Genomic DNA, 21962 nt, shown 5'->3' on the forward strand with positions numbered 1-21962 from the left:
TGCTATGGGAACGACATCTTCAACGCACGTTCTAATGAACTCGCACACCGAATCAGCGTATTCGTCAATGTTGTTGTCTGACGCAATACGAAACATCTCCCAGTCCACGTGATGGAAGCAGTCTTGGAGTGTGGAGTCAGTTTGGTCGGACCAGCGTTGGACAGACCTCAGCGTGGGAGCTTCTTGTTTTAGTTTCTGTCTGTAGGCAGGGATCAACAAAATGGAGTCGTGGTCAGCTTTTCCGAAAGGGGGGCGGGGCAGGGCCTTATATGCGTCGCGGAAGTTAGAGTAACAATGATCCAAGGTCTTTCCACCCCTGGTTGCGCAATCGATATGCTGATAAAATTTAGCGAGTCTTGTTTTCAGATTAGCCTTGTTAAAATCCCCAGCTACAATGAATGCAGCCTCTGGATAAATCGTTTCCAGTTTGCAGAGAGTTAAATAAAGTTTGTTCAGAGCCATCGATGTGTCTGCTTGGGGGATATATACGGCTGTGATTATAATCGAAGAGAATTCTCTTGGTAGATAATGCGGTCTACATTTGATTGTGAGGAATTCTAAATCAGGTGAACAGAAGGATTTGAGTTCCTGTATGTTTCTTTCATCACACCATGTCACGTTGGCCATAAGGCATACGCCCCCGCCCCTCTTCTTACCAGAAAGATGTTTGTTTCTGTCGGCGCGATGCGTGAAGAAACCCATTGGCTGCACCACCTCGGATAGCGTCGTTCCAGTGAGCCATGTTTCCGTGAAGCAGAAAACGTTACAGTCTCTGATGTCCCTCTGGAATGCTACCCTTGCTCAGATTTCATCAACCTTGTTGTCAAGAGACTGGACATTGGCAAGAAGAATGCTAGGGAGTGGTGCACAGTGTGCCCGTCTCCGGAGTCTGACCAGAAGACCGCCTCGTTTCCCTCTTTTTCGGAGTCGTTTTTTTTGGGGTCGCTGCATGGAATCCACTCCGTTGTCCTGTTTGTAAGGCAGAACACAGGATCCGCGTCGCGAAAAACATATTCTTGGTCGTACTGATGGTGAGTTGACGGTGATCTTATATTCAGTAGTTCTTCTCAACTGTATGTAATGAAACCTAAGATGACCTGGGGTACTAATGTAAGAAATAACACGTAAAAAAACAAAAAACTGCATAGTTTCCTAGGAACGCGAAGCGAGGCGGCCATCTCTGTCGGCGCCGGAAGTAGTATATGAAGCACAGCACTGTCTGTCTGGGAGTGTCTGCTCTTGTCTGAATCACTTTACTCCAGACTAAAACGTCTGGTCCGTAGGCCTAATGGAGGAGCGAACGTGAGAGAAGGTTGTTTGAGCATAAGAGATGGTGTTATGTCATGTAGAGGAAAGAAACGAGAGCCTCCCCCTCCTCCCCTGTTTTATCCCTCCTCCTAGTCATCTCCTTTGCACTTAAATGCTTGACTTTTTTTTATTTTTTCCTTCCTCTCCATTGTCCCCTCGCCTCTTTCCAACTCCCCTCTGCCTCTTTCCAACTCCCCTCTGCCTCTTTCCAACTCCCCTCTGCCTCTTTCCAACTCCCCTCTGCCTCTTTCCAACTCCCCTCTGCCTCTTTCCAACTCCCCTCTGCCTCTTCCAACTCCCCTCTGCCTCTTTCCAACTCCCCTCTGCCTCTTTCCAACTCCCCTCTGCCTCTTTCCAACTCCCCTCTGCCTCTTTCCAACTCCCCTCTGCCTCTTTCCAACTCCCCTCTGCCTCTTTCCAACTCCCCTCTGCCTCTTCCAACTCCCCTCTGCCTCTTTCCAACTCCCCTCTGCCTCTTTCCAACTCCCCTCTGCCTCTTTCCAACTCCCCTCTGCCTCCCTCCAACTCCCCTCTGCCTCTTTCCAACTCCCCTCTGCCTCCCTCCAACTCCCCTCTGCCTCCCTCCAACTCCCCTCTGCCTCCCTCTGCCTCCCTCCAACTCCCCTCTGCCTCCCTCCAACTCCCCTCTGCCTCCCTCCAACTCCCCTCTGCCTCCCTCCAACTCCCTCCAACTCCCCTCTGCCTCCCTCCAACTCCCCTCTGCCTCCCTCCAACTCCCCTCTGCCTCCCTCCAACTGCCTCCCTCCAACTCCCCTCTGCCTCCCTCCAACTCCCCTCTGCCTCCCTCCAACTCCCCTCTGCCTCCCTCCAACTCCCCTCTGCCTCCCTCCAACTCCCCTCTGCCTCCCTCCAACTCCCCTCTGCCTCCCTCCAACTCCCCTCTGCCTCCCTCTGCCTCCCTCCAACTCCCCTCTGCCTCCCTCCAACTCCCCTCTGCCTCCCTCTGCCTCCCTCCAACTCCCCTCTGCCTCCCTCCAACTCCCCTCTGCCTCCCTCCAACAACTTTTCCCTGACATCCTTTTTTCTCGTCTCCTCTTTTCCCCTCCCTTTTTGTTGTTCTCTTTTTCTTAATCATTTGACTTTTCTGCGCACTCCTCCTGACGCCATCTTGTGTGTCTTAATTAAAACGCAGACAGGCTGCTAAGGAAGAAAAGGAAAAAAAGAGAGAGGAAATGAATGAAAGAAGACTGTGTTAATTACACAACAAGGTCAGCGTAGTTTTACCCTCACAGCTTAATTGCAGCCCCTGATTACATTTTGGGCCTCATCTTTTTTTATTCAAACAGCAGGCCTGACAAACCACAAGAATTACCACCGCTGAGTGCAATAGGGAGGGAGGGAGGGACGGACAGACCGAGCAAGGGCTCATTCATGATCGGGTGTTGCCGTGCTGACAGGGTGAGCAAAGTGTGTGTTGGGGAGTCGGTTGGTGAAGTCGTAAGGACACATTACACACAGCGTGAGTCGACTGTGTGCGCGTGATGGAGTGTGATACAACAATAAGCCATTAAACCCAGCCAGGGGCTACGGATGCAGACTGCTCTAAACTCATCCATCTCTCTAATGGAGCGACTGTCCCTCATCAGACAGACAGGGTCACTCTTACACCCCCCTCTCACGACCGGCCTCCTACAGCCTCATCTATCCATCCATCCATTACACTGTTTCATGGATCTGAAAAGGGGGAATTGTTTTTAGTCCCTCACTTGGTAACAGGGCCCACCGTGGGCGAACTTGCGCCCCTGGTCTACGTAGGTCAGAGGTCAGCTTTAGTGCACTCAGGGGAGAGGTAGCATCATGCTGACTGGAGAAGACCTCGGTCCACGTGTTCGCCTGGGCCCTGTCTGTGCTATTAGGCTTTTGACCTTTACCGTAAGCATTTACACACACACACACCCACACTCTAAATGACTTATTCACGGATCTCTCCCTCAGCTAATCCCTGACCTCTCCATTGATCTTCACAAAGACTAACTATCAGACAAAACACTGGGCCCACAGCCCATACACTGTAGAATGACTACTTCTACTGCCAAAGACATGTCTGGTTATTCCAACAAAGAAGCAACGTAAAAGCAGTGTCAGATAACCAACATACTTAGATCAGACATACAACGAAAAAATTGAAATGAAATGAGTGTATTGTATTAATTCCTTTAGGGGATTTGATGGGTGTAATGCTTCTTTGAATGTGGAACTGGGAAAGTGTCACTATTCGCGTCCTCTTCCTCTTCGAATCAATTTACCCCGGCCTGGAATTCTGTCCAATCAGGTTCAGAAGCTGACGTCTCCCGTTCTCATCATTGTCATGGAATCCATTTTGTCCGTGTTTTGGGCCATATCTGGGTCACCAGCTTAATGAAACTGGTCCGTTTGATATGAAATGTAGTAATGATGCATTTTCGCCTTTTTGTTTTATCCGCTTCCTTCGAGCTCAATGCGAATCGGCCGCTTGGAAGCGTGTCCGTTCGAACGGGGGGGGGTTGGTGCACGAGAAAGCGAGACGGGGGCGAGTGTGTCCGCACACACAAACACACACTCCCCGGCGTGAATGGAACCGACGTCATTTGCGTAGAAGGTTGAATATTCTGAGAGCGTGAATTCGGGGGGGAAGCCCGTCACAGCGTATTATGGCTGAGGTCTGAGGCCTGCTTCGCAGGGGCTTTTCACTTTTTCATCATTTCCTTTCCTCCGTATGTATTTACTGTCAGGTCTTCTCCTCGGAGCAGACATCCCCCCTCCCCCTACGACTCCCGTGTGTTTTGTCTTCGTATTGCTCAAGGCGTACACATGCCACATCTTCAGTACATGATGTGCAACGACAAGACCGGTGGACGACGTTGAGATATGGGGCGTCACTTAAAGCAACACGACGCGTGCCCAGTGTTCCTCTGTGAGACGAGTCAGTGTGCCTTCTCCTTGCCCGGCCCATCTTCAATCTCAATCGCTAGCAGAAATAGTATTTTCAGTCAAGATATTTGACGGGCTGGAGCTAAAGCCACACACACACACACACACACACACACACACACACACACACACACACACACACACACACACACATACAGGCAGGCAGGTGCATTCTCACACACACACACAGGGCTACAGGGTTGTTTGGTGCTGCACGCTGTGCCCATCTTGCCCTCTGTGTCTCCTGTGAGGAGTGACAACTGTGTGAATGTGTGCTGGAGCGTGACGACGATGGTGATCATCAGTGGAATGAGATCACTCAGCCTTGGACACCACGGATGACTGCGGACACACACACACACACACGACAGTGATACTGACCCAGCCCTCCTGCGGTGTCACCCCGTCTCTAGTACACACGTGCGTTAGAACACAGATGGACAGACACTTATCTCCAGTTTCCAGACTTCAGCAGTAAAATGGGAGGCTGGTTAGGCAGAGGGTTTGCACATGCTGATAATACATGTTCATTCTCTCGCATGTTGCGCAGGGGTGAATGGTGTCAAAGGTGTGGAATTGTTTGTGTGTGTGGCTAGGGGGGCTCGAGTGAGACGTGTGTGTTTGTACTCCCGTGTATGTGCATGAACGGCGCAAGCAGGTACAGTTAGTCAGCCACCAACTGTGCAAGTTCTCCCACTTAAAAAGATGAGAGAGGCCTGTAATTTTCATCATAGGTACACTTCAACTATCACAGACAAAATTAGAAAAAAAATCCATAAAATCACATTGTAGGATTTTTAATGAATTTACTTGCAAATTATGGTGGAAAATAAGTATTTGGTCACCTACAAACAAGCAAGATTTCTGGCTCTCACAGACCTGTAACTTATTTAAGAGGCTCCTCTGTCCTCCACTCGTTACCTGTATTAATGGCACCTGTTTGAACTTGTTATCAGTATAAAAGACACCTGTCCACAACCTCAAACAGTCACACTCCAAACTCCACTATGGCCGAGACCAAAGAGCTGTCAAAGGACACCAGAAACAAAATTGTAGACCTGCACCAGGCTGGGAAGACTGAATCTGCAATAGGTAAGCAGCTTGGTTTGAAGAAATCAACTGTGGGAGCAATTATTAGGAAATGGAAGACATACAAGACCACTGATAATCTCCCTCGATCTGGGGCTCCACGCGAGATCTCACCCCGTGGGGTCAAATCCTGCAGTGCCAGACGTGTCCCCCTGCTTAAGCCAGTACATGTCCAGGCCCGTCTGAAGTTTGCTAGAGAGCATTTGGATGATCCAGAAGAAGATTGGGAGAATGTCATATGGTCAGATGAAACCAAAATATAACTTTTTGGTAAAAACTCAACTCATCATGTTTGGAGGACAAAGAATGCTGAGTTGCATCCAAAGAACACCATACCTACTGTGAAGCATGGGGGTGGAAACATCATGCTTTGGGACTGTTTTTCTGCAAAGGGACCAGGACAACTGATCCGTGTAAAGGAAAGAATGAATGGGCCGATGTATTGGGAGATTTTGAGTGAAAACCTCATTCCATCAGCAAGGGCATTGAAGATGAAACGTGGCTGGGTCTATCAGCATGACAATGATCCCAAACACACTGCCCGGGCAACGAAGGAGTGGCTTCGTAGAAGCATTTCAAGGTCCCGGAGTGGCCTAGCCAGTCTCCAGATCTCAACCCCATAGAAAATCTTTGGAGGGAGTTGAAAGTCTGTGTTGCCCAGCAACAGCCCCAAAACATCACTGCTCTAGAGGAGATCTGCCTGGAGGAGTGGGCCAAAATACCAGCAACAGTGTGTGAAAACCTGGTGAAGACTTACAGAAAACGTTTGACCTCTGTCATTGCCAACAAAGGGTATAGAACAAAGTATTGAGATAAACTTTTGTTATTGACCAAATACTTATTTTCCACCATAATTTACAAATAAATTCATTAAAAATCCTACAATGTGATTTTCTGGATTTTTTTCTCATTTTGTCTGTCATAGTTGAAGTGTACCTATGATGAAAATTACAGGCCTCTCTCATCTTTCTACGTGGGAGAACTTGCACAATTGGTGGCTGACTAAATACTTTTTTGCCCCACTGTAGGTAGCGAGGGTGTGTGTGCGCTCCCCCGTGATCTGACCTGGTTGTGGACGTGAACAAATGGCTGGGCGGCCCGGGTGAAATGGCTGTCATCCCTCAGAGGGACACAAACACACCCGGGAGTTGTCATAGCCAATCCCTCCTCAGACACAAGGCTAGATAAGATGGAGGGAGAGGGAAGGACTGAGAGGGAGAGAAGACAGAGCAGGTGAATGAGGGAAAAGATTGAATGACACACACACACACACACACACTTTGACTCGGCCCAAAGACTGCATGGACCACTCGAATATGGTTAGATAAGAGCATTAGATAACACTTATCAAATGAAAAGACGCTTCAGAAAGGGAGACTGAGAGATGGATTGGAAGATGAGGGAGGGAATGAATGGAGCGCGGTATGAAAGAAAGGCAGCCGTTTAGCTAAGAGGTGAGTCCAGAGGCCTGTCCCCACGAACATGGGGCTCTCGTGGTGTTCTCTAATCCAATGAAGGCACCGAGTTGGACAGAGGGAGAGGGGAGTAGAAGGAATGAACAGGACAAGCCATGGATGAATAGAACGCTGAACGAAGTGGAGGGGGAGAGAGAGAGAGAGAGAGAGAGAGAGAGAGAGAGAGAGAGAGAGAGAGAGAGAGAGAGAGAGAGAGAGAGCTGAGAGAGAGAGTGGAGGAGAGAGAGAGAGAGAGAGAGAGGCATGACACAGAGCCATTCATAGAGCAGTGACGGCTGGGGCTGAGAGAGAGGCTGGGAGAGAGAGAGAGCGAGGGACTCACTCTTTAGGCCGAACTCTCCAGTAATTGTCTAGTGTAATTAGGACGGAGAGGGGGATGAGAGGAGCGGTGTAATATCCAGTAATTGAAGCCCTCTTCTGCCATTGTTCCAGCACACACCGATAAGCCCAGGGAGACGAGGGAGGGAGAAAGTGTGAGAGGCATTGAGCGGGGTTGTGAGAAAGGGAGGGAGGGAGTGGAGTAACATTAGTCAAATGTGGCTTCAACATCAGTCTTGCAACTTTTCTCAGTGTTTACACTAGCCTTGGATGTGGCATGGCCAAAGCCACAATTCTGCTTCATGCGTGACTTCAGCTATTGGCATACCGTAAATACCTTAGTATATAGACTACGGTATGCTTATTCTAAAAGCCTTTCCTTTTACATTTGGCTAAACGCTGCCTACTGGTATTAAGGTAATTCCTGCAGGGATATGTGGTGTGGGGGAGCCGTTGTCGTTACACAGTATCACTCAGAGGGGGGGGTATACGGTCAAAGAGAGATTTGATTCTAAATCGGTCCTCTTTTCACGCAGGCATCTCTCCTTGACCTAGTTTGTGTCTTCAAAGTAGTGTAAAGGAGGAGATGAGAGGTGGCAGGATGTGAGTTAGAGCTGGAGGAAGAGAGGAGGGGGGTTGACAAGGCAAGTATGAGTAGGGGGAGTATGAGCGAGAGAGCGGAGGGAGAAAATGAAGCTTTGTAAACAGCGTCTCCCTTCAACGCCTGTGTGCGTGTCTTTCCACATCTCTCGGCAGCAGCCTTGGTCTTTGATTGTGACGTAAGGTGCCGTTTGTGTGGAGGACGCAACCGTTGTTTGCGACGTTGTCGCTGCGGCTTTAGTTACTTGCTCTGTTGAGACTTTTGCTTGTTTTGTCTCTCTGTTTCACGGTTACAGGGACAGTTATGGAAACACTGGCATTAACCCAGATGTTCCTTTTAAAAGGAGTGGTCCTGTAGCTCAGTTGGTAGTCCATAGTGTTTGCAACGCCAGGATAGCGGGTTCGATTCCCGGGACCACCCAATGTCACAGGAAGGCAAAAAAGATAATCAAGGTCAATAACCCCCCAAGCCACAACCTGTTCACCCCGCTTCCACCCAGAAGGCGAGGTCAGTACAGGTACATTAGAGCTGGGACTGAGAGATTGGAAAACAGCTTCTATCTCAAGGCCATCAGATTGTTAAACAGTCACCACTAGCAAAGAGAGGTGGCTGCCAACCTACAGACTTGATATCATTGGCCACTTTAATAAATGGAACGCTAGTCACTTTAATAATGCCACTTTAAGAATGTTTACATATCTCGCATTACTCATCTCATATGTATATAATATCTCTCTCTTCATTACTCAATGCCTAGGCTTACCTCCAATGTACTCACATCCTACCTTACCTTTGTCTGTACACTATGCCTTGAATCTATGCTATCGTGCCCAGAAACCTGCTCCTTTTACTCTCTGTTCTGAACGTGCTAGACGGCCAGTTCATATAGTCTTTAGCCGTACCCTTATCCTACTTCTCCTCTGTTCCTCTGGTGATGTGGAGGTTAATCCAGGTCCTGCAGTGCCTAGCTCCACTCCCACCCCCCAGGTGCTCTCATTTGTTGACTTCTGTAAACGTAAAAGCCTTGGTTTCATGCATGTTAACATTAGAAGCCTACTCCCTAAGTTTGTTTTACTCACTGCTTTAGCACACTCTGCCAACCCAGATGTCTTAGCCGTGTCTGAATCCTTAGGAAAACCACCAAAAACCCTGAAATCTCCATTGCTAACTATAACGTTTTCCGCCAATAGATAGAACTGCCAAAGGGGGCGGTGTTGCAATCTACTGCAAAGATAGAAAGTAATACAGAACTCTGCAGGCTAAGTCTGTACCCAAACAATTTGAGCTTCTACTTCTAAAAATTCACCTTTCCAGAAACAAGTCTTTCACTGTTGCTGCTTGCTATAGACCTCCCTCTGCCCCCAGCTGTGCCCTCGATACTATATGTGAACTGATTGCCCCCCATCTATCTTCTGAGCTCGTGCTACTAGGTGACCTAAACTGGGACATGCTTAACACCCCAGCCATCCTACAAACTAAGCTTGATGCCCTCAATCTCACACAAATTATCAATGAACCTACCAGGTACAACCCCAAATCAGTAAACACAGGCACCCTCATAGACGTCATCCTAACTCATTCGCCCTCCAAATACACCTCTGCTGTTTTCAATCAACATCTCAGCGATCACTGCCTCATTACCTGCATCCGTAATGGGTCTGCAACCAAACGACCACCCCTCATCACTATCAAATGCTCCCTGAAACACTTCTGCGAGCAGGCCTTTCTAATCGACCTGGCCGGGGTATCCTGGAATGAGATTGACCTCATCCCGTCAGTAGATGATGCCTGGCTATTCTTTAAAAGTGCCTTCCTCACCATCTTAAATAAGCATGCCCCTCTCAAAAAATGTAGAAATAGAAATAGATATAGTCCTTGGTTCACGCCAGACCTGTCTGCCCTTGACCAGCACAAAAACATCCTGTGGCGTTCTGCATTAGCATCGAATAGCCCCCTTGATATGCAACTTTTCAGGGAAGTTAGAAACAAATATACACAGGCAGCTAGAAAAGCTAAGGCAAGCTTTTTCAAACAGAAATTTGCATCCTGTAGTACTAACTCAAAAAAGTTCTGGGACACTGTAAAGTCCATGGAGAATAAGAGCACCTCCTCCCAGCTGCCCACTGCTCTGAGGCTAGGAAACATTGTCACCACCGATAAATCCACTATAATTGAGAATTTCAATAAGCATTTCTCTACGGCTGGCCATGCTTTTCACATGGCTACCCCTACCCCGGTCAACTGCCCGGCACCCTCCACAGCAACCCGCCAAAGCCCCCACCATTTTTCCTTTACCCAAATCCAGATAGCCGATGTTCTGAAAAGCTGCAAAATCTGGACCCCTACAAATCAGCTGGGCTAGACGATCTGGACCCTCTCTTTCTAAAATTATCTGCCGAAATTGTTGCAACCCCTATTACTAGCCTGTTCAACCTCTCTTTCGTATCATCTGAGATTCCCAAAGACTGGAAAGCTGCCGCGGTCATCCCCCTCTTCAAAGGGTGTGACACTCTAGACCCAAACTGCTACAGACCTATATCTATCCTACCCTGTCTTTCTAAGGTCTTCGAAAGCCAAGTTAACAAACAGATTACTGACCATTTCGAATCCCACCATACCTTCTCCGCTATGCAATCTGGTTTCAGAGCTGGTCATGGGTGCACCTCAGCCACGCTCAAGGTTCTAAACGACATCATAACCGCCATCGATAAGAGACATTACTGTGCAGCCGTATTCATCGACCTGGCCAAGGCTTTCGACTCTGTCAATCACAACATTCTTATTGGCAGGCTCGACAGCCTTGGTTTCTCAAATGACTGCCTCGCCTGGTTTACCAACTACTTCTCTGATAGAGTTCAGTGTGTCAAATCGGAGGGCCTGTTGTCTGGACCTCTGTCAGTCTCTATGGGTGTGCCACAGGGTTCAATTCTCAGGCCGACTCTCTTTACTGTATACATCAATGATGTTGCTCTTGCTGCTGGTGATTCTCTGATCCACCTCTACACAGACGACACCATTCTGTATACTTTTGGCCCCTCCTTGGACACTGTGTTAACTAACCTCCAGACGAGCTTCAATGACATACAACTCTCCTTCCATGGCCTCCAACTGCTCTTAAATGCAAGTAAAACTAAATGCATGCTTTTCAATCGATCGCTGCCCGCACCTGCTCGCCCATCCAGCATCACTACTCTGGACAGCTCTGACTTAGAATACGTGGACAACTACAAATACCTGGGTGTCTGGTTAGACTGTAAACTCTCCTTCCAGACTCACATTAAGCATCTCCAATCCAAAATCAAATTTAGAATCGGCTTCCTATATCGCAACAAAGCATCCTTCACTCATGCTGCCAAACATACCCTTGTAAAACTGACCATCCTACCGATCCTCGACTTCGGTGATGTCACCTATAAAATAGCCTCCAACACTCTACTCAACAAACTGGATGCAGTCTATCACAGTGCCATCCGTTTTGTCACCAAAGCCCCATACACTACCCACCATTGCGACCTGTACACTCTCGTTGGTTGGCCCTCGCTTCATACTCGACGCCAAACCCACTGGCTACAGGTTATCTACAAGTCTCTGCTAGGTAAAGCCCCGCCTTATCTCGGCTCACTGGTCACCATAGCAGCACCCACTCGTAGCACGCGCTCCAGCAGGTATATATCACTGGTCATCCCCAAAGCCAATTCCTCCTTTGGCCGTCTTTCCTTCCAGTTCTCTGCTGCCCATGACTGGAACGAACTGCAAAACCTCTGAAGCTGGAGACTCACATCTCCCTCACTAGCTTTAAGCACCAGCTATCAGAGCAGTTTACAGATCACTGCACCTGTACTTAGCCTATCTGTCAACAGTCCATCTACCTACCTCATCCCCATACTGGTATTTAGTTATTGATTTTGCTCCTTTGCACCCCAGTATCTCTACCTGCACATTCATCTTCTGCCGATCTACCATTCCAGTGTTTAATTGCTATATTGTAATTACTTCGCCACCATGGCCTATTTATTTCCTTAACTTACCTCATTTGCACTCACTGTATATAGACTTTTTGTTTTCTTTTGTTCTACTGTATTATTGACTGTATGTTTTGTTTATTCCATGTGTAACTCTGTGTTGTATGTGTCGAATTGCTACGCTTTATCTTGGCCAGGTCACAGTTGTTCTCAACTTGCCTACCTGGTTAAATAAAGGTGAAATAAAAATAAATAATAAATAAAATCCTTCACTATTCTTTACTATCTATTGCATCTTAGCCGCTCTGTCACTGCTCATACTTACATATTATACTTATATATTCTCATTCCATTCCTTTACTAGATTGCGTGTATTTAGGTTTTGTTGTGGAATTGTTAGATATTATCTGTTAGATATTGCTGCACTGTCGGACCTAGAAGCATAAGCACCCTACACTCACAATAACATCTGCTAACCATGTGTATGTGACCAATACAATGGGATTTGATGTCAAATGTAAGCACGCATGACTGTCAGTGGCTTTGGATACAAGCGGACCGTACTAGACTACATTAGGTTGGGTTATGCATCGCTGCGATCATCGTTGTGCTACATCTAGCATGTCCCCTCCATTAGCAATAGGTGTTACTGTGATCAGTCATTCCTCCCCGGCCGTTTGTCTGATCCTCAGGACCTGTAAAACGGCCCTCTTCCTCCCTCTGGAATGGGGTTTTTATAATGCCGGTTAGCCCGTCTTTCATCAATTAGCATTAACAGCAGAGAGCCAGTGATCTGAATATGGGGCCATAAATTATTGATTCCAGCATCCCCCCTCCGCCTGCAAGACTAACCCTGACATTTGGATGTGAGACAGAGGGAGAGGGGGGTTGTGGTGTGTGTTCCCTGGTTGCGAGTGTGTGTTTGGCTTTCGGTGTCGGTGTGTGTGTTCTTAGCTGTTGTGTGTGTGTGTGTGTGTGTGTGCAAAGCAAACCTCTTTTAGCCTTAATAATATTCACAGAGAGAGAGAGACTCATTGTAAAGCTATTCACCTGCCTTTTTGTCGGCAGTCAAATAATGCTATTTAGTTTTGGTTTTGCGTCGTGAGAATGGGTGGCCACGTTCTGTCCAGCGTTCAGATTGGACATTGCAGTAGAAAACAGTCATGTGTATATATAGGCCTAGCTTGACAAATGTAAACTTTGACCTAGCTAACGGCTTGGAAAATGGTAACCAGTACGAGAGTATTGACAACAACGGGCATACAGTGGCGTGTGGGTGTGTGTTTGACCTGTCTAGCTCCCTCTGTGTGACTGCCTCCTCCGTAACATCCTGTTTGACTCCACTATTGGCGTTGTAGATGCTGCTTAGCGTCTTTCTCTTCACCGTACAGTATTACACGTGGTATAGGTAGCCATCAGGCAGTTGGCAGAGCTCAGCGTTACATTGCTTGAGGATGTATATTACATGACCTGTCTCCCTTGATCATAGCGCACTGACTCTTTATCTCTCTCTCTCTCTCTCTTTCTCTCGCTCTTTCTCTCTCTCGCTCTTTCTCTCGCTCTTTCTCTCTCTCGCTTTCTCTCGGTCTTTCTCTCTCTCTCACTCTTTCTCTCGCTCTTTCTCTCTCTCGCGCTCTTTCTCTCTGCTTGAGCTGGGTACTATATGCTTGAGCTAGGTACTATATGCTTGAGCTGGGTACTCTATGCTTGAGCTGGGTACTAAATGCTTGAGCTGGGTACTATATGCTTGAGCTGGGTACTATATGCTAGAGCTGGGTACTATATGCTTGAGCTGGGTACTATATGCTTGAGCTGGGTACTATATGCTTGAGCTGGGTTCTATATGCTTGAGCGGGGTACTATATGCTTGAGCTGGGTACTATATGCTTGATCTGGGTACTATATGCTTGAGCTGGGTACTATATGCTTGAGCTGGGTACTATATGCTTGAGCTGGGTACTATATGCTTGAGCTGGGTACTATATGCTTGAGCTGGGTTCTATATGCTTGAGCTGGGTACTATATGCTTGAGCTGGGTACTATATGCTTGAGCTGGGTACTATATGCTTGAGCTGGGTACTATATGCTTGATCTGGGTACTATATGCTTGAGCTGGGTACTATATGCTTGAGCTGGGTACTATATGCTTGAGCTGGGTACTATATGCTTGAGCTGGGTACTATATGCTTGAGCTGGGTACTATATGCTTGAGCTGGGTACTATAAGTATATAGTACCCAGATTAAGCATATAGGCCCCTTTTCCCCTCACTCCCCCTCTTTCCTTTGATTTTCCCATTTCTTAGTCTTAATATTTTTTTAGGGGGGGGGGGGTTGACTTTACACGTCCCATTTAATCAAGCCTCTCACACAAATTGATCAGTTGGGCAGCTGTCCTGGCCAAGCTGTGTGCACTCTCTCTCGTTCTCTCTCCCTCTTTCCCTCGTCTGCTATTCATCTGAAACGCCATGGCACTCATCTAAATGTGGAGGGCAATGCAGCCACGCAGTGAACACACTCCCAGATTGCCAACGTGGTTTCTGTCCAACCACCCCGTCCCTTTTTGGGTCCGTCTGAGAGAGCGCAGTCCAGCCAGCTTTGAGTTGGGCCTTGGTTTAGAGCCCGGTACCAGCGAAGACGGTCACGTTTGTTATTTAGATACCACATACGGTAGGTACAGTCGTGGCCAAAAGTTTTGAGAATGACACAAATATTAATTTTCACAAAGTCTGCTGCCTCAGTTTGTATGATGGCAATTAGCATATACTCTAGAATGTTATGAAGAGTGATCAGATGAATTGTAATTAATTGCAAAGTCCCTCTTTGCCATGCAAATGAACTGAATCCCCCAAAAAACATTTTCCACTGCATTTCAGCCCTGCCACAAAAGGACCAGCTGACATCATGTCAGTGATTCTCTCGTTAACACAGGTGTGAGTGTTGACGAGGACAAGGCTGGAGATCACTCTGTCATACTGATTGAGTTCGAATAACAGACTGGAAGCTTCAAAAGGAGGGTGGTGCTTGGAAACATTGTTCTTCCTCTGTCAATCATGGTTACCTGCAAGGAAACACGTGCCGTCATCATTGCTTTGCACAAAAAGGGCTTCACAGGCAAGGATATTGCTGCCAGTAAGTTTGCACCTAAATCAACCATTTATCGGATCATCAAGAACTTCAAGGAGAGCGGTTCAATTGTTGTTAAGAAAGCTTCAGGGCGCCCAAGAAAGTCCAGCAAGTGCCAGGACCGTCTCCTAAAGTTGATTCAGCTTCGGGATTGGGGCACCACCAGTACAGAGCTTGAGACGACGACTTTTGGAGGATGGCCTGGTGTCCAGAAAGGCAGCAAAGAAGCCACTTCTCTCCAGGAACAACATCAGGGACAGACTGATATGCTGCAAAGGGTACAGGGATTGGACTGCTGAGGACTGGGGTAAAGTCATTTTCTCTGATGAATCCCCTTTCCGATTGTTTGGGGAATCTGGAAAAAAGCTTGTCCGAAGAAGACAAGGTGAGCAGTACCATCAGTCCTGTGTCATGCCAACAGTAAAGCATCCTGAAACCATTCATGTGTGGGGTTGCTTCTCAGCCAAGGGAGTGGGCTCACTCACAATTTTGCCTAAGAACACAGCCATGAATAAAGAATGGTACCAACACATCCTCTGAGAGCAACTTCTCCCAACCATCCAGGAACAGTTTGATGACGAACAATGCCTTTTGCAGCATGATGGAGCACCTTGCCATAAGCCAAAAGTGATAACTAAGTGGCTCTGGGAACAAAACATCGATATTTTGGGTCCATGGCCAGGAAACTACCCAGACCTTAAAACCATTGAGAACTTGTGGTCAATCCTCAAGAGGCAGGTGGACAAACAAAAACCCAGAAATTCTGAGAAACTCCAAGCATTGATTATGCAAGAATGGGCTGCCATCAGTCAGGATGTGGCCCAGAAGTTAATTGACAGCATGTCAGGGCGGATTGCAGAGGTCTTGAAAAAGAAGGGTCAACACTGCCAATATTCACCCTTTGACACTTATGAAATGCTTGTAATTATACTTCAGTATTCCATAGTAACATCTGACAAAAATATCTAAAGACACTGAAGCAGCAAACTTTGTGGAAATGAATGTGTGTCATTCTCAAACCTTTTGGCCACGACTGTATACTGATAAAACGGGCACCACCGCCAAAAAGAGAGCATCTGCATCCAGCCATTTCAGAAGCTAGCTTTTTCTTCACACTCTGCAACCCTGTAGCCAAAGAGTGGTTCCCTACAAAGCAAGCTGTTCTGTGTCGGTGTAATGGCCGACGTTAGACAGACTATTACAAGGTTCTCACAGACACAGCCACAGCCACGCCATACACACTCACTCATTCACTCTTTCACATCAGTCTCCGCTCAGGGAGTTTGAAGGGGCTAATCAGTGTGTGTGTGTGTGTGTGTGTGTGTGTGTGTGTGTGTGTGTGTGTGTGTGTTACACCCAAACCCACCATCTCTTCACCATTCACCCCATCATTATTGGCGTTACCCTCCACCCAGACACGGTAACGTCGTTGAGGCTGGGGCCGGTTGTCTTCACAGCCACACGCATGGATTATATAACCCCAGTGCAGTAGGATAGGGAACAGCGATGATGATGGTGGTGATTGTAATGGGAAGAGAGGGCTTGCTTGAGGTTTTAATGTAGGAATGCTGTTTGGGACCCCCGTGACAGAGAGGGGAGCAGCGCTCAACTGATTTCACACACATTACCACCCGGAGCACTGGCACGACAAGCGGAAAATGAACCCCAGTGAGAGAGAGTGGAAAAGTGTGTGTGTGTGTGTGTGTAGTCACTCTCTCTTCTTCTCTGTACCCTCAGCCCCAGAGGGAACCGAGTTGTGTAATAAGGAGTTTACCAGGATGACAGAATGAGTTGCAGAAGGAGAGGACGAGGGTCAAGTAGTGAAGCAGCTCGGTGCCTGAAGAGCGATTGGACAGCATGTGTTGGTTCTGTACTGACTAGCTGGTCCAGTTCTATTGACCATATGTTAGGCTTAGAGGCTCCACGTCATGTGTTAGTTAGACTGACTTTTCTTCTAAATCAGTCTCTCTCTCTCTCTCTCTCTCTCTCTCTCTCTCTCTGTCTCTCTCTCTGTCTCTCTCTCTCTGTCTCTCTCTCTCTCTCTCTCTCTCTCTCTCTCTCTCTCTCTCTCTCTCTCTCTCTCTGTCTTTCTCTCTCTCTCTGTCTTTCTCTCTCTCTCTCTCTCTCTCTGTCTCTCTCTCTCTCTGTCTCTCTCTCTCTCTCTCTCTCTCTCTCATAATTATCTTGAATGTACTTACCCCATGTCGCTAAACCATTATCAGTATTTTACAGCCGTTTTAAAACATACACCAACTGAAATAATAATAACGTGTAATGTGTTTTTAATATATTTGTTTCTCTGTGTTCTCAGCGTGTCCCCCTGGCTCGTACAAGATGTCTTCCAGACAGCAGGAGTGTTTTGCGTGCCCGGCCAACAGTGTGGCGGAGGAGGAAGGCTCGGTGGTGTGTGTGTGTGAAGAGGACCACTTCAGGACCCCTCTGGACAACCCCTCGGCCCCCTGCACCCGTAAGACACGCGTACCTGCCCCTACGCAACTCCTCGGCTGATTATATCCCTCTATCACATCGCCTCTTCTCTAGCCATATCACCCTGTCACTCCTCTTTTCAGTCTCTCCCTCTATCCACCCTTTCCCTTCAGCCCCCCCCGAACCTCCTCACTTCAGTACTCCCTCTCCCTCCTAACCCATCCCTCCATCCATCAGGTAGCCCTTCACCCGTCCTTATTAACCCTACCCCTCTACCATTTTCCTATTCCCTTCATACTTCACCCATCAATCCTCTACTAAACCTGCATCTTCCCTCTTCTCCCTTCCATCACTTTAGTAACCGCAACACCTCCATCCTTCACCCCTCCACACACACATTCCCCCCCCCACACCACCACACTAAATGCCAAAACCTCCAACGAAGACACACGTTCAAGTCCAGTTCCATACCGGCCCGCCGGGGGCAGCCATATTGATTCAAAGAACTAAGCCTCTGTAGTGTCGATGGGTAAATACACACACGCCACCTGATTTAATCCACCTAGAATGTTCTCTATAGTGCTACAGTATACCAGACAATAAAACACAGAGGTCAGCATGGGACTGTATTCATTCTCGGGCGCCCGGATCAGCTCTAGCTTTTATAGCGCTGTAATTAGAAGGTTTAATCACGATATTGATTCCCGGTGCTTTTATATCTACAAGGGGGCAGCCTGTGATAACATTTATAGCGCTGTAATTACCACATTCATTACAATATTGATTCAGTATTTGTGATCATCTCCTGATACCACCAAGCTATTGTGTGCTGGGAGGGAGACAGACAGAGGGAGAGACAGATGTAAGGAGAGGAGGTGTGGAACTTAAAGAGTTGAGAGGGAGAGAGCGTATGGGAAAATAAGGGATATACAGGCCCAGCTGTGTGTATGTGCGTTCTCATGCGTTGCGCACGTGTGTTGTTGAATAAGTGAAGGTTTGCTGCTTTCTGCGTGCTGATGAACACGTCACCCACCACAGCTGTGCCCTGCTTCTGGCTCCACGCCCCTTTACCATGTTACGTAAACCTCACCGAGAGACACACACACACTCATTATCAGGTTGGCGCCGGAAGGAATAGTGGCCCTTTTACGGGCTTCTGACCAATTGTGTTATTTTGTGTATTTTTTGGGGGGCGCTGATCGTAACTTTTTAGGGGTACATAATGTTTCTGCCATTGTTTCCTAAGACCTAAAATAGCTTCTGGGCATCAACAGCTATCACTAACGTTGATTAGGATGAGGAATTCTACTTCAATGAGTTGGGGGCGAGAGACATATTGATTATCGCGGATCAGGCCCAAATCCCCGACACTCGAAGGAGGAGACGGCGCTATAGAGGCCGGCGTGCGGGGATACCTGACGAGACTACGTTGGAGAGTGGATGAATCGCCTCTACCCTCCGTTCTGTTGGCGAACATGCAATCACTGGAGACTAAACTGGATGAGCGCCGTTCGAGACTCCTATCAACGTGATCTGAAGAACTGTAATATCCTCTGTTTCTCCGCCTCGTGGCTAAACAAGGACATGTTCAATATAAATCTAGCTTATTTTTCTGTACATCGGCTGGACAGAACGGCTGCATCGGGGGAAGGTTAATAACAACTGATGCGCAGCCTCTAATATTCAGAAATTCTCTAAGTTCTGCTCGCCTGAGTTAGAATTCCTTTCCTCCACACACAGAGACTCATACAATGCTCTCCCTCGCCCTCCATTTGGCAAATCTGACCATAACGCTATGCTCCCAAATCCTGCATACAAGCAAAAACTCAAACAGGAAGTACCAGTGAATCGCTCAATACGGAAGTGGTCTGATGAAGCGGATGCTAACCTACAGGACTGTTTTGCTAACACAGACTAGAATATGTTCCGCGATTCATACAATGGCATTTAGGAGTTTACCAAATCAGTCACCGGCTACATCAATAAGTGCATCAACGACGTCATCCCCACAGTGAAAATACGTACATATCCCAACCAGAAGCCATGGATAACAGGCAACATCCTCACTGAGCTAAAGGCATAGCTGCCACTTTCAAGGAGCGGAACACCAATCTGGAGCTTATAAGAAATCCCACTCTGCCCTCCGACAAACCTTCAAAGAGGCAAAGCGCCAAACAAGACCAAGATCAAAACCTACTACACTGGCTCTGACACTTGTTGAATGTGGCAGGGCTTGCAACTATCACAGATTACAAAGGGAAACCCAGCCGTGAGCTATCCAGTGACGCAAGCCTACCAGATTAACTAAATACCTTCTATGCGCTTCGAGGCTAGCAAACACTGAACTATGCATGAGATTTTCCAGCTGTTCCGAACGACTGTGTGATCACGCTCTCCGTAGCCGATGTGACTAAGACCTTTAAACCGGTTAACATTCACAAGGTTGCACGGTCAGACTGATGACCAGTACGTGTACTCGGAGCATGCCCTGACCAGCTGGCAAGTGTTTTCACTGACATTCTCAACCTCTCCCTGACCCAGTCTGTAAAACCTACATGTTTCAAGCACACCACAATAGTTAGTCCTTGTGACCGAGAACACTAAGGAATCCTGCCTAAATGACTACCGACCCATAGCACTCACATCTGTAGCCATGAAGTGCTTTGAAAGGCTGGTCATGGCTCACATCAACACCATTTCCCAGAAACCCTAGACCCACTCAAATTTGCATACAGCCCCAACAGATCCACAGATGATGCAATCTCCATTGCACTCCTCACTGCCCTTTCCCACCTGGACAAACGGAACACTGATGTGAGAATGCCGTTCATTGACTACAGCTCAGCTTTCAACACCATAGTGCCCACAAAGTTCCTCAGCAAGCTAAGGACCCTGGGATTAAACACCTCCCTCTGCAACTGGATCCTGGACTTCCTGACGGACCGCCCCCCCCAAGTGGTATGGGTAGGCAACAACACAACCGCCTTGATGACCCTCAACACGGGGGCCCCAAAAGGGTTGGGTTAAATGCGGAAGACACATTTTGGTTGAATGCATTGTTGTGAAACTAACTAAGGTATTCCCTTTTGCTTTCCTGAGGGGTGCGCGCTCAATCCCCTCTTCTACTCCCTGTTCACTGCGTGGCTGCGCACGACTCCAACACCATCCCTACGTTTGCAGATGACATAACGGTGCTAGCCCTGATCGACGACAAGACAGCCTACAGGGAGGAGGTCAGAGACCTGGCAGTGTGGTGCCAGGTCAACAATCTCTCCCTCCAACGTCAGCAGGACAAAGACGCTGGTCAGGAGATGGAGGTCTGAGCACGCCCCCATCCACATCGACAGGGCTGTTGTGGAGCAGGTCGAGAGCTTCAAGTTCCTCTGTGTCCACATCACTAAGGAACTATCATGTTCCACACTAGAGGTTGACAAAGGTGTGAAAATTCCTTTCTGGCTTAGGGTGTATTGATAATAATTTCAGTAATGCAATTATGAGACTGTGATATATGGTTATCTTACCTATTTTTGTTAAATGCACTGACTGTAGTCCTAAATCTCTCGCGTATTCTAAATGCCCCTCCCTGTCACCCCAGCACGTTAATCACCCCTCTCTATACAAACACATTCATTATTTATTACCACAGAGATACAGTACACACACACACACACACACACACACACACACACACACACACACACACACACACACACACACACACACACACACACACACACACACACACACCACCACCACTACATTATTGATATCACTTAATGGACCAATACCTTCATGTTATGTTCCTCTGTTTAAACATGCACAGTTTCGGCACCGCGTCATACAAATGATTTTGAGTTACGTAGTGCTAGGTCTGGGAAGGGAACATTCTGTGTCCATGTGTGACCGTCTACGTGACTGGTTGACCATTGTCAAAATGTAGCGAGGAGACGAAGAGAGGAAGCCGCGCAGGACTATTGAGATGCACCCCCGTCGTGTTTCACATTTGGTAGAGAGAGGGTTCTCGTTCCGCGAGCACGAACCACCTTTTTCTCTGGTGACTCGCATTTGCCGTTTGTAAGCCGAGGCGTTTGTTCCAGCCAGGACTGTTGACACAAGGAATATAGACGGTTCCTTCTCTCTGCACTCTCACACACCGCGTACAGCGTACAGCCGCGGCTGTGCACGTCACCATCACTGATCGGAAAGGCCTCTCTGTGTTTTTTTTTTACCTCTCAATCCACCGTAAGATGAGGTGGTTAGTCAGTCAGGGACTGTCTCTAGAAATCCCGAGTGACGAAAGATGGTCTGCGAGCGGCAGTCCTCCTTTGTTCTGTCGTCGTCAACACACTCGTATTTCATCTCGACCAGGCTGTTTCCTTTGCTTTTGGTTCAAGTCTTATGTCCTCTGTGTTTTCCCCCTACGGCTCCGTGCACCGTCCTCATCTCAATCCTATCAGAGTATTACACATGAATCCTGGCCCGGCACAATCACACCATGTAGCATAGTGTGGTGGAGCACACTCTGAGAGTGGACCACAGGGTGAAGTCTCCGATGGTAATTGGTTGGCACTGGTTTTCATGGTGAACGTGCTGAGTTTTAATTTACTGAGCAAATCGGGTCTTAATCAGTCCGTAGTCATTCAGTCTAACAGCTGTCTAAATGTACCAGAATCGTTCCCAGTCTGCTTTTGACTGTTACTTTGCTGCGCGGTATATACCGCTGTTAT

The 21962-nt window shown here is 47.7% G+C and overlaps 1 protein-coding gene across 1 annotated transcript in view; it reads left to right on the forward strand.

Moving 5' to 3' along the window:
• The window catches only part of LOC112229354 (ephrin type-A receptor 7-like), a 181065-nt gene that overhangs the window by 105012 nt on the left and 54091 nt on the right, over window positions 1–21962 (forward strand). Inside the window, exon 4 of the mRNA XM_042310483.1 lies at window positions 17120–17275. Coding sequence (XP_042166417.1) covers window positions 17120–17275 — 156 coding nt within the window. The remainder of the gene's footprint in view (window positions 1–17119; window positions 17276–21962) is intronic.

This window comes from Oncorhynchus tshawytscha, linkage group LG31 (assembly GCF_018296145.1).
Source record: "Oncorhynchus tshawytscha isolate Ot180627B linkage group LG31, Otsh_v2.0, whole genome shotgun sequence".
Lineage (NCBI taxonomy): Eukaryota > Metazoa > Chordata > Actinopteri > Salmoniformes > Salmonidae > Oncorhynchus > Oncorhynchus tshawytscha.